Below are 11390 nucleotides of genomic sequence, written 5' to 3' on the forward strand. Positions count from 1 at the left end.
ACAATTGATATGCGTTATGTGAAGGACATTATCGACCTTTTGACACAAGTAAAAGATATCGCATAGCCTTACCGTCTCCTCTGGCTGGTCCTTTAAACTGAGTTTTGACGGGGAGCAAAGCCATGTTCCCCACCAGCCTCGTTTCGGTGGCCATCAGGTTTGAGTGATACGCCTGAAAAATATTAAAAGAAAAAGTTGCTGTCACCTGATTTCTTTGGGAACATTTCTGCCAGATAGCATCATTGCTACTATGCTAGCCTGGTTTAATGGTTATGTTATCGTAGAACCAAATAATAAGAAGTATAGGCAGTGTGCTAAAACCTATTTGCAACAAAGCATCAAACGCGAATTTGCGCTTTCTGACATGTCAAACATCGTTAAATTGCGACCCAAATGGTTAGGTAATTAGCGAACTATGCTAACGTTAACTCGGAGGCCCCTTTTTCCTACTCAGTGGGATTTCAGCGTAATATTTCTGCTCTAAACCTAGCAGTAAAGTTCTCTGCTTGTCAATAATAGTGTGTTCCTTCTTATTTTTACTCACCGGCATGTTGAATGATAAATATCAGTCCAACTGCTCAGCGACAGAAATATTCCAACACTTGCAAGATGCTGCTTCCGTGCTGTCCCACCCTTCGGCTTTACAGGAAGTGGCCACGTGTCATGTGGCGTATCAACCAGCCGGGGGCGCTAAATAAACACTTTACATCACACGGGCGGCAAAACGTGTATTTTGCGTTGCATTTTATTCAAAAAAATATAATAGCAATATTTTTTAATAACTGCTAAGCATTTAAATGCATCAAACCACTGTTTTAAAATATACTTTTAAATGAATAGCTTCATTTTTATCAAAACAAACAAACAAACAAAAAAAAAAAAAACATGAAACATTATTCATGATATCCACAATCTTCTTCACATGTCCATTTCTCAGTATCCATCCAGCTACAACAAACAGTCCGATGGAACTCCTTTGCCAGTCTTACTACACAAAGTCTGTATTTGCAGGATTGGCCGTACTCCGCCTCAGCTGTTCGCTTTGTCTTGAAAAATCTCATCATAATTTAGGTTAGCAGGCTGTTCCTCAACCTCCTGTAGGAAAAGAAGGTAATGAACAAAAAAACTGGTTGATCACGAAAAGCTAGATAATGCATCATATATGTGTATGTTTCTTCACCTTTGGCTCCTTAAACTCCAGGTCCTCTCCGTACTGTATTGAGAAGTCAATGTGTTGCAGTACTATGTTAATACCTTCTTCATCAGTGCGGTCAAAAGGGAGGAATCTTACTATACTGTAGTCATCAATCTAGATACACAAACAGATACTGTCTCATTAAAAACAGACAAATATATTAATAAAAATATCAATCTGGTCATAAACGTGATGCAGTACCAAATCAAGGCCTTTACTTACGAGACCACAAATAGCTTTGGTTAGCTTCTTGAACTTTTTGCTTCTGATTGTGTTGGAGCCGTCTTCCATCATTGAGTACATGTCCGGGTCCAGGTATCTTTAAAAAAAATGCAATGCATAAAAATGTAAGCAAATTAAAACTAAGAATTGTGTCTTCAAACATGTTCAGGTTTTGAATAACATGAAAAGAAAACTTTAATCTAGTCCTAGTACAGACGACAAAGGGAATTACTTTTGTAGATTTTGTGTGCACTTAACATTGTCAATTCATATGAAACTTACTTTTCAATCTCCTTCTTTGCTTTGGGGCTAAGCAGATCCATTTTTGTCATGATGTTTACCTGAGGAATCTCTAATGACACCATAGCACTGAGGGCAGCCATGACTCCAGAGATAAACTACAGTAGGAGACAAGTAAAAGGTGTGCTGTCACTATTACATTATGTGTGTGTTTGTACAGAAATGAAGTTAAAAAAGGAAAATCAAATAAATCAGAGGAAGACACTGTGAGACTGTTACCTTAAAAGACTCCACCATGAACTGCGAGTCAACAAGGAAAACTCCACAAACCCGAAACTCCCACTGCTGGAGCTGCTCCACCAGCTGCTTCATTACAGGAAGGTGTGTGTACAGCTCAATCTGCCCTGTAAAGAGAAGCCACGCTTCACACCAATTCTATGAGGCACACACGGACAACCACTTTTCTAATGATAACATACCTTGTTCCAAGACTGGAATAATGAAATATACACTCACCTGCCAAATCAATAGGTTTGTTAATCTCTAATGGCAGCAGCTCAACTACATTTAAGCATACAGACACGTTCAATATGCTGAAGTTTAAAGCAAGCATCAGAAAAGGGAAATATGGTATGGTTATTGATGCCAGACGGGCTGGTCTGAGTATTTCTGAAACTGATCTGCTGGGATTTTCCCCAAACAGCCATCAACAACCATCTGTAGGGTTTACAGACAACAGTCCAGAAAAAAAGAGCGCCAGTTCTCTGGGTGAGAATTCTTGTTCATGTATGAGGAGAAAAACCAGACTGTTTAAAGCTAATATGAAGGCAAGAGTAAACTCAAATTCATTACAACCTAGGTTTACAGAAGAACATCTCTGAATGCACAACATGTTGAACCTTGAATCGGATAGGCTACAGCAGCAGAACACCACGCCAGGTGCCACTACTGTCAACTATGAACAGGAAACTGAGGCTATAATTTGCAAAGGTTCAAGAAAACATAATTTAAACCCCACAGCCTACCTGAGTATTGCTGCTGACTACCTTATGATCACAGTAAACCCATCTTCTGACTGTTGCTTCTAGTAGGATAATTTGTCATGCTACAAAGCTCAAAATCATCTCAAACTATGTCTCGCTGCATGCTCAATCATCCAGGTAATGAAATCCCAAAACATTGATCCTGTCCATCAAAACCATAGCACTTTCAGTGGGAGAAACATTATATCACTCATCCAAGTGCCTTCTTCAGTCTCAGATGGACAAAATCAACGTTTTGGCATCTCAAACAAACTGACAAATCTGCAGCAACTGTGTGATGCTATCGTGTCAGTATGGTCCAAAGTCTATAAGGAATTCACCGTGTTGAATGTATGCCATAAGGAATTAAGGTAATTTTGAGGGTAAGTGGTCATGAGTGTAAATCTATTTTGGTGATTTTAACAAAATTAACAAATAACAGTGCCCAGGATATGTTGAATCCCATCCACACTCCAGCACAAACAAGTGCACTGTGCTGAAGCCAATGGAAGTCTGGCTTCAACATATCCTCTTTGAAACATTTACCTGGGCAGTCAAACAATATGTAGTCATCTTCCACGTGGCCCAGGCTTTCCTCCAGCCAATCAAAGTTGTTTGCGAAGTACTCCATGCAGAAAACCAGACCTCCGTTTGGGCCAAATCTTAAAGAATCGTCCTCCATCACGTCATCCACCTGAATAAGCTCACGAATGTCTGAGAGCAAACATAATAAAGTTACCATGTGGGTTGTGTAAAATAACTCCTATATGCTAAATACTAAAGCAAGAATTAATGTTAGAGCCTAATTAAAAGCCATTTATCAGGGTTAATCGTATCCTCCTCTCTTCTATGGACACTACTATGTCATATAAACTAAAACTATGCTGCATTTACCTGCCATGACAGGGTAATCAAAGTGCTCAGCTGCTGGGTCCAAATTGACCACCTGAACTGAACGGTTTAAGGTCTCTGAATGCTGGACCATGGTGGAGCAGTAGGTACTCTGAAATGAAAGTGAACTCCAGTAAACAAAAAGCAGATGCAGTCTGTGTTGAACACAAGACAACCTCATGCCTTAGCATTAGCCGAATAGCACAACAAGGTATTTCAACAAGTTTAACTGAATGAGTGATAACTTACCTTACCGCTACCCGCGGGACCCATCACTAGCTGTGCATAACGAGGCATTGTGCCTCAGTTAAAGAGAGCTGTGTAAAACTGGGTCCTTTTTGTCGCCAAAAGTAGCTTCGTAGAACTGTTCGTAATATTGATGCACTAGCGGTGGTGGTGCTTGTGCTTCTTCTTCTCCTTCTTTTTCTTCTTCGTCTTCTTGTAAGAAACATCTACATTGTATTAGCACTTCTGCCACCTATTGGTCAAAGCGTGGTTAACACGCTTGGATCATTAATATAGCATGTACTAAGAAATTTAATTGTTAAGTTATACACTATATGAAGACGTCTTTCTATTTAAGGTAAGACATTTCCGTCAGTAGAGACAGAATACAAGTCTCTCATAAATAATTAAGTTAAATAAACGTAGGAGAATACATACATTAAAAAGCTAAAACTATTTTTCTGAGCAGTTAAACAATTTCAGAAATTACTCTCTCTCTCTGTATAATATGTTTAATTTATGTAAAATAAAACAAAAAAAAAATGGGATAAAGGATAAAGTACAAAAATAACGTCATTACTAAACACTAGGGGGCAGCATTCCGTCGTCGTAGCTTCTAACCTGCATACCTCTAAGAGAATAAGAAGGAAAGGAAGTCGTTGCAAACCGAAACATTACCATCGGCATGCCAAGCAAGAGCAACAACACGCAAGCGATTGCTCCTGGTCTCCTAATTTGACTGAGCCTCTAAAATCTGTCATAATTGGGGGGAAATGTCTCGATAGAGTGGATGGAGCGGACAGGTGAAGCTTTTGGAAAGAGCTTACCGAGTGGAGGTGGACTTCTTATTATCAGGTGAGCTCTTTCATTATAGTCCGTCTTGCAAAACGTTTCAAATTACTTTGCACGTTACGTAAACAGTATTAGCTTCATTATGCTCTGTGCCACACTCTTCTGCTATAACTTAAGGCGGCCCTGCTAAGCCTGTCGTCAAAGAGTCGTTAAATGTCCCGTAAGAGCTCAGACTTAAAGAGAGAAGCTGTCCTTCTTTCACTGGTACATAAATAACTACAGGGCTCAATATTGTCTATGGTGGAGGAGCTTCCAAAAGCCACACACTGTCATTACCAACAGTAGCGGTGCTCATTAATGTGTTAAAAGCTAATCTACGCCAGCGCTAAACTTGGCAAGCGGGCGTTGCTAGCTGATAATAGCAACACAGTGAACGGAAGAATGCTACATGCAGGGACAAGTAGGCTAGTAGACATAAAGTGTCGCTAACCTATTTTTGTAACGTTTTGGTAAGAATGGACTGATCGCTGCTATTGCTAACAGGTCACTTAAAAACAAGCCTTTAAGTTCGCAGCTTAATCCCGTAAACCCACGGATTTGTGGCATTCACAGACTTGGGAATACATTAGTGGAACCTCATAGTCCGTTAAATTGTATAGCTTTTACTAACATTTAAAATTATAATTAGTGATCTTTTTTCTTCTCCCCCTCTGTTTTCCAGAGTTGTAGGCTATGAGTGTGGGTGATGGAGGACGGTCAGCATGGGGACTTGGACTACTTGATCCAAGATGAGGACACTCTCATTGAAGGTGTCAGCAACCAGGTCTTATTTGTGGTGGTGCTCAGTGTCGCCTTCCTTGCAGGCCTCCTCACTCTCCTCTGCAGGTAAGCAATTGATTGTTTTAATAAAAGGAAAGTGCCGTTTTCTTTTTCTTTGGATGACAGGTGTTCAGGACTGATAATATATGCATATATCTGAAGGTTGTAATCATGTAGAATATTGCACTTTAGGGCTACTCGTAACTCTGATGATGAAGTTCATCAGTGTTACCGTTTCATTACTGTGTTCACAGGCAGTTAGTTAGTGTATTAAAACTTAGCTCACTGTCTTGGCTTTGCATTGTCATGCTCTGTTTCATAGTTTACGCTGGCAAACATCTGATTGCCAAATCATCCTTTGACATTTGCAGACAAGAGCAGCAAAATATTCATCCTGAGAATCAGGAGCATGTTAGAGCCGTCCGACAACAGCTCCAGACCGAGCAGGTAAAGACGCAAGCGCAGCTCCAGCCTTTTTAGCCCTACGTATTACTTGGAATCCTTTGAGTGGTTTGAAACATCGCCTGAACATTTCAAACTCAGAAAAGCAGAGTTTTGAGGATTATATTTTAATTTGGAGGATGTCATCCTTTACTAAAACTATTATTTTGTTGGTGTTTAATTTCTATGTTATCTTAAGAAAGCAACCTCTAAAATTTATATTTATATCTCTGAAATTTAAAAGAAGCAATTAGTTTTGCCTCTAGAACTGGCAAAAGTCCAGAAGAAGGAACTGAAAAGGTTTAAATTGTCAAGTCACAACAGGAAGTTGCAAAAGGGCTGATTATAGATAAATATTAATATTCTTTTACAGCTAGTAAATGGTTTATAATGTTTATTGTTCATTTGGAGGGAATGACTCTCAAAATTGTGCGCTCTGTTATAACACATGTGCTAAACGTTTTAATTTGTATGCTTTTGATTTCATTTTGCAGGATGAAAATCCCCAGGCTGAAGCCAGGCAGCAGTATTACACAGACATGTCGTGTCCTGTATGTTTACAGCAGGCTGTTCTGCCTGTGGAAACCAATTGTGGACACCTTTTCTGTGGTGAGATTATTGTACAGATTTCAGTAATGTGCACTAAACAAAACAATATGATTTCATTCTTTTAATCGCTTATTTCATTACTAAAAAAGTAGAACAAAAAGTACAAAATTGCTACAAATGTTGACATTATTTGAAAATATGCACATCAAGGAAAACATCATTTGGAGTAAATATCTTTTTTTTTTTTTTTTAGCTAATAGCTATTGTTTTGTGCTTTAGTTTTACTCATGTGCCATATCCTGTATTCTTACACAGGCTCCTGCATCATAGCCTACTGGAGATACGGCACCTGGCTGGGAGCTATTAACTGCCCCATCTGCAGACAAATGGTGAGTCTTTCAGTACTTGTTAAAATGCACACTAGGGATATTCATAAGTTGCCAGCTGTTCTGTATTCATATCTTTGAATGCACAAAAATACCTTAATTTTTTTTTTAGGCGTTTAGCTACTGCCACAGTTGTTGGAAATGAGTGTTAAATGGAATAAGTGATGTGTCAGTCAGAGCGGTGCTGTGTGACCTGTCATGCACTGTCATGCACTGCTCTACATATATATATATTACCACCCAGTTGATTTATATCAACTGGCCGATATAACTATAAATGAGTACATTTAAAAAAAACAAAACAAAAAAAAACACATGGCAAATTTTGGGGAAAACTGTTATCTATGCCTCTAATGTTTCAGTAAAGGACTAGATGTTACAATCCCGGACAATGCATTGCTTTTAATGGAGAAAATCTTGAACGATGGCTGTTATGAAGAAAGCAGCGCAGAAACTTTACCAGCAGCACACATCGTTGTGTGCCTCAACTTTTGTTCTTTTACCCAAGCTAGCCTGCCATTTTCCCTGCTTAGGTTTAGGGATTAGAGATCTGATCTAAATTGTTAAATTTGCGACACATCGTCCGTAGTGGACCTTGGATTCATCGGGTGTTTCGGCCATTATCACTAGACACCCTCATCCAAGGAGGCCCTGCCAGGGTTGATCAGGCCCCGGAGTGTGTCAATGATTTATGTTAAAATTGTTTTTCTCTCCTTCTTTCTCCTGTTTAATTTTCTACAGTTTATTTTCTATCTATTCACTACAACTGAGAAATACTTACCTCTTTAGCATTTATGGAGCCTCATTTCTTCAAAGGGACAGAAAAGGAGACAGAGAGGAGTAAGACAAGTAAGATAAGAGAGAGCAGAGAGGAGAGCTGGAAGGAGGCGCCCGATCTGGCTTCCCACACCTCCCCGCCGGATCGGGCTGTGCGCTCTACCTCCCCACTGCCTACCAGAAAAGGGAAGAAGAGCAGAGGGGAGAAGAGTGGAACGTTTTTCATTCTTCTTTTTAGTTAGTACTACCATGAGGTTAACTGCACAGTCCCCAGGAGGCCCTGAGACAGCTGTAGCAGTCAACCAGCAAAACTTTTAATGTTATGTTTTACTCTTTCGACGCCCCCTGTTGAGGCAGGCCCACCGCGATCAATCCTTGGCATGTGTATCGCGGTTAGCTGACTGCCTTAGCTGCCCAAGTGATGTCAGCCCTTTTTAGCCATAGCCAGTGACTGGTCCTCTCAGCAGTGTTAGCTAATTCTCTTATAGCCTGCCGTTGTGCCTGTCCTCTGATCCCAATCTCTCTAAGCAGTTTTGCTGTTGTACTGGCAACAAAGCCCCCCCCCAAAAAAAGTGTATATATGTCAACCGATGTATGTGATTATCATCAATATCAGTATTGGTATCCTTCTTAAAAATATCTTTATTTTTTTTTTTTTTTCTTTTAATTCCAGGTAACATTGCTCTTTCCACTATTTCATGAGCACGCTGGTCCTCAGAGGGTACAGGATGGGGAAGCTGAACCTCAGCTAATATTAAGAGATATCAATGATTACAACCGCAGGTTTTCCGGCCAGCCGAGATCTGTGAGTATTTCACAGTGATATTTATTTAGATTGGGGCTTTAAGTTTGAATATTCATTCTGTACAACCCAGAATATGGTTATATATTAACGGGGGGGGTGCTCATCTGATTGTGACCTGATCTGTCTCCTTTGGTCTTGGGAGCTGTGGACTTCTCCATTGTATAACTCCTTCTTTGTCTCTGTGAGTCATAGTCTGAAACCCAACAACAGTTATATTCTTGCTCTCTCTGCAAGTCTATCATGGGAGACATGCGAAAGAGAGGGATTTAAAATTAGCAGCCATCCATGAAATGGCCGATATGATACTACCTTAAATGAGATAAACGTGAGTTATTATTGACAACTTTGTTTCTGTGGTTTACCTCAGTTTATGGACAGGCTGCGGGATGTGCCCACTCTGCTTCGTCATGCCTTTAGAGAGATGTTTACTGTGGGTGGCCTCTTCTGGATGTTCAGGATTCGAATTCTTCTCTGCCTCATTGGGGCAATCACCTACCTGGCCTCTCCGCTCGACATCCTTCCCGAAGCGCTCTTTGGTCTTCTGGGATTCATGGACGATTTCTTTGTAATCCTACTTCTCTTTGTGTACATCTCTATCATGTACAGAGAGGTGGTTACTCAGAGACTGAACGGCTAGGCCTTCTCAAAAGCCTCGGGAAGAGTGAAGTCAACATCTGAGGACGTGCAAAAAAACGGAATAAATGTTCAAAGAGCAGTTAGTCGATAATACAGATTTTGCTCTCTCTCACTCTCTCGCGCTCTCTCTCACTCTCTCTCACTCTCTCTCTCTCTCTCTCTCTCTCTCTCTCTCTCTCTGAAGCCTTGGATGTTATTTTATCACAGGAGATGGGTTAGCAAAAAAAAAGTACTCTCAATATTGACTCTGTATATAGAATTTACCATTCAAGATTCTAAGGTCATATGAGTCAGTACCAACAGAAGCAGAATATAAGGATGCAATGTAAAAATCTACTTGGAGTCAGGCACTGAGGTCAGTCAGGAAAGTCTTTCTTGCCCATCAGTTTACAACCTTAACTAAATAGTCAACAGTGCCATGAACGGGCATTTGGTTAATGTGTATGTCATCATTATGGAGACAATCGTGTAAAACTGTAATGTCTTTATTAAATGGATTTAAAGTCAACAGTCTACATTTGGGTTGTCAGTTGACAAGCAAAGGTGTGTTACAAGAACCCTGTTAATGGGGTTATTAGAACCTGCTTTATTCACTTATAGTTGCGCCCATATTTCAGTGATCTGTAACCTGCATAACCATGACTTGAAACCAATGTTTGTGTCAAAATCACTGAAGTGTTTCACCTGGAAACGTCTAGATTTATTCATTCATTCTAACATGCTTCGAACTTTCCTGGGCTTACCCACGTGAAAATATAGTGAACAACACCAACCAGTCTGATGATGATTTCTCAGTTAGAGATGACTTTGTTTTTCAAGAAAAGAAAGAACTGATTAAAGTTCATTTTTAGTCATCAGCTCACTCAAGTAATGAATGTTAATGTCATCATGTTTCAATGTTCAAAGATTATTTTAAGGATTCTTTTTTTTTCCTTCACATTTCAGGATCTTAATCAGTTTGTCAGTGTCAGTTCAGCTTCATGCACTACAGAGCTTTTCAGAACCTCAGAGTCTCTCAATCTGTCAGATTTTGAAATGTATTAAAGTCTTATTTATGTTCAAATTAAATTAATGTTCTATACAAAATGTGTTTTACTGAGGATATAAATAAATGGGGGATTACCAAACTGTTCAAGTGTAAATCCAGCTTGAACTTTTGACTGGTGCACAGTAAATATCTCCACCTCAACTTCTTTTATTTTATTTTTTATTTTTTAGTTGTGATTACTTAAATAGGTAGTGTTGTCTAGTGGAGCCAGAGAGAGAGACTTCATTATCTGCCCTTTTCCCTCAAAGTTACTGTGCAACCATGGTTGCTTTTTGAGCAATGAGTCCAGGCTATTTGGTTTCTGGGGATTCAAGCCAATGTTTGATAAGCTTGTCATAGTAGGCAAAGTAAAAGGAGCAGGTTAACTGTAAATTTCACTGTATTTCAGAGATTTAGATTACCAAAAAAGGAGACCAGCAGCTACCTCGTGGAATGTCTTGTTTTAGGGTGTGCCCACATACCAGTATGTGTCATACTTGAGTACTGCTCCACTAGTGTCCCTTTCAGTTTAAACTAAAGCCAGAGACAGCAGCATATGTTGTAATGCTCCAGGTGAACTACATTTGAGAGGTTTTTTGGAAGTCCCACCCTGATGTAATCTTTATTTTGGAAGCATCATGCAAGGGGCACTTTGTGCACAGACTTCGTGTACATGCCAAAACAGAGAAAAACCTCACCCCAACCGGTCGCAGCAGATGGCCGCCCCTCCCTGAGCCTGGTTCTGCCGGAGGTTTCTTCCTGTTAAAAGGGAGTTTTTCCTTCCCACTGTTGCCAAAGTGCTTGCTCATAGGGGGTCATATGATTGTTGGGTTTTTCTCTGTATCTATGAAGCGCCTTGAGGCGACTTTTGTTGTGATTTGGCGCTATATAAATAAAATTGAATTGAATTGAATTGAAAAATGCATATCAGAAATGTGTAAAAATGCTGCTTCTGTCATACAATCTATTAACATAATTTCAAAGATATCACGTGCACTCATTTTCTCAGGGTTAGTGGGATTCCATCTAAATTAAATGGAATTATGACAATTGCATGAAGAAATCAAGTGGTTTTCTTTTATGAATCATTAGTTGCTTTTGATGGGAATTTTTTGTGTGTGGTTAGACCTGCTCCAACTTTTTTTTTAAAGAATACAATAGAACAGAATTGCCCTTTATTGTCTTTGTGCATGTACAACAACATTTTTGTGTGGATTGATTCTGTGTGGATAATTTGAAAGCAAGAAAAATGATCCACATGTGAAAAAATATTCAAGACAGTTGCCAATTTTCGCAGGAGTGGATGTCCCCAAAAATCCACCCCTAGGTCAGACTATGCAATGCTCAAAGAAATTACAACAAA

At 39.6% G+C, this 11390-nt stretch overlaps 3 protein-coding genes across 3 annotated transcripts in view; 1 reads left to right on the top strand and 2 right to left on the bottom strand.

The window, feature by feature from the left end:
* arpc3 (actin related protein 2/3 complex, subunit 3) overlaps nucleotides 1-666 on the bottom strand; it is a 4139-nt gene extending 3473 nt beyond the window's left edge. Inside the window, exons 1-2 of the mRNA XM_084935024.1 lie at nucleotides 545-666; nucleotides 73-172 (exon numbers count right to left, since the gene is read on the bottom strand). Of these exons, the coding sequence (XP_084791150.1) occupies nucleotides 73-172; nucleotides 545-550 (106 nt within the window). The 5' untranslated portion in view covers nucleotides 551-666. The remainder of the gene's footprint in view (nucleotides 1-72; nucleotides 173-544) is intronic.
* A 55-nt stretch (nucleotides 667-721) lies between these two features.
* Nucleotides 722-4009, bottom strand: gpn3 (GPN-loop GTPase 3). The gene is made up of 8 exons (XM_084935023.1): nucleotides 3820-4009; nucleotides 3574-3682; nucleotides 3226-3393; nucleotides 1937-2061; nucleotides 1700-1815; nucleotides 1418-1514; nucleotides 1181-1309; nucleotides 722-1095 (listed from the first exon to the last, which is right to left on the bottom strand). Exons 1-8 carry the CDS (start codon nucleotides 3865-3867, stop codon nucleotides 1030-1032), a joined length of 858 nt encoding a protein of 285 aa, XP_084791149.1. The 5' UTR covers nucleotides 3868-4009; the 3' UTR covers nucleotides 722-1029.
* A 408-nt stretch (nucleotides 4010-4417) lies between these two features.
* Nucleotides 4418-9508, top strand: rnf170 (ring finger protein 170). Its single transcript, XM_084935031.1, has 7 exons — nucleotides 4418-4650; nucleotides 5309-5472; nucleotides 5778-5853; nucleotides 6342-6456; nucleotides 6712-6785; nucleotides 8233-8364; nucleotides 8732-9508. Exons 2-7 carry the CDS (start codon nucleotides 5333-5335, stop codon nucleotides 8999-9001), a joined length of 807 nt encoding a protein of 268 aa, XP_084791157.1. The 5' UTR covers nucleotides 4418-4650; nucleotides 5309-5332; the 3' UTR covers nucleotides 9002-9508.
* Nucleotides 9509-11390: the final 1882 nt, after the last annotated feature.

The sequence above is a fragment of the Perissodus microlepis genome, chromosome 7, assembly GCF_051167445.1.
Source record: "Perissodus microlepis isolate ML-2025 ecotype Zambia chromosome 7, ASM5116744v1, whole genome shotgun sequence".
NCBI classification, from domain to species: domain Eukaryota; kingdom Metazoa; phylum Chordata; class Actinopteri; order Cichliformes; family Cichlidae; genus Perissodus; species Perissodus microlepis.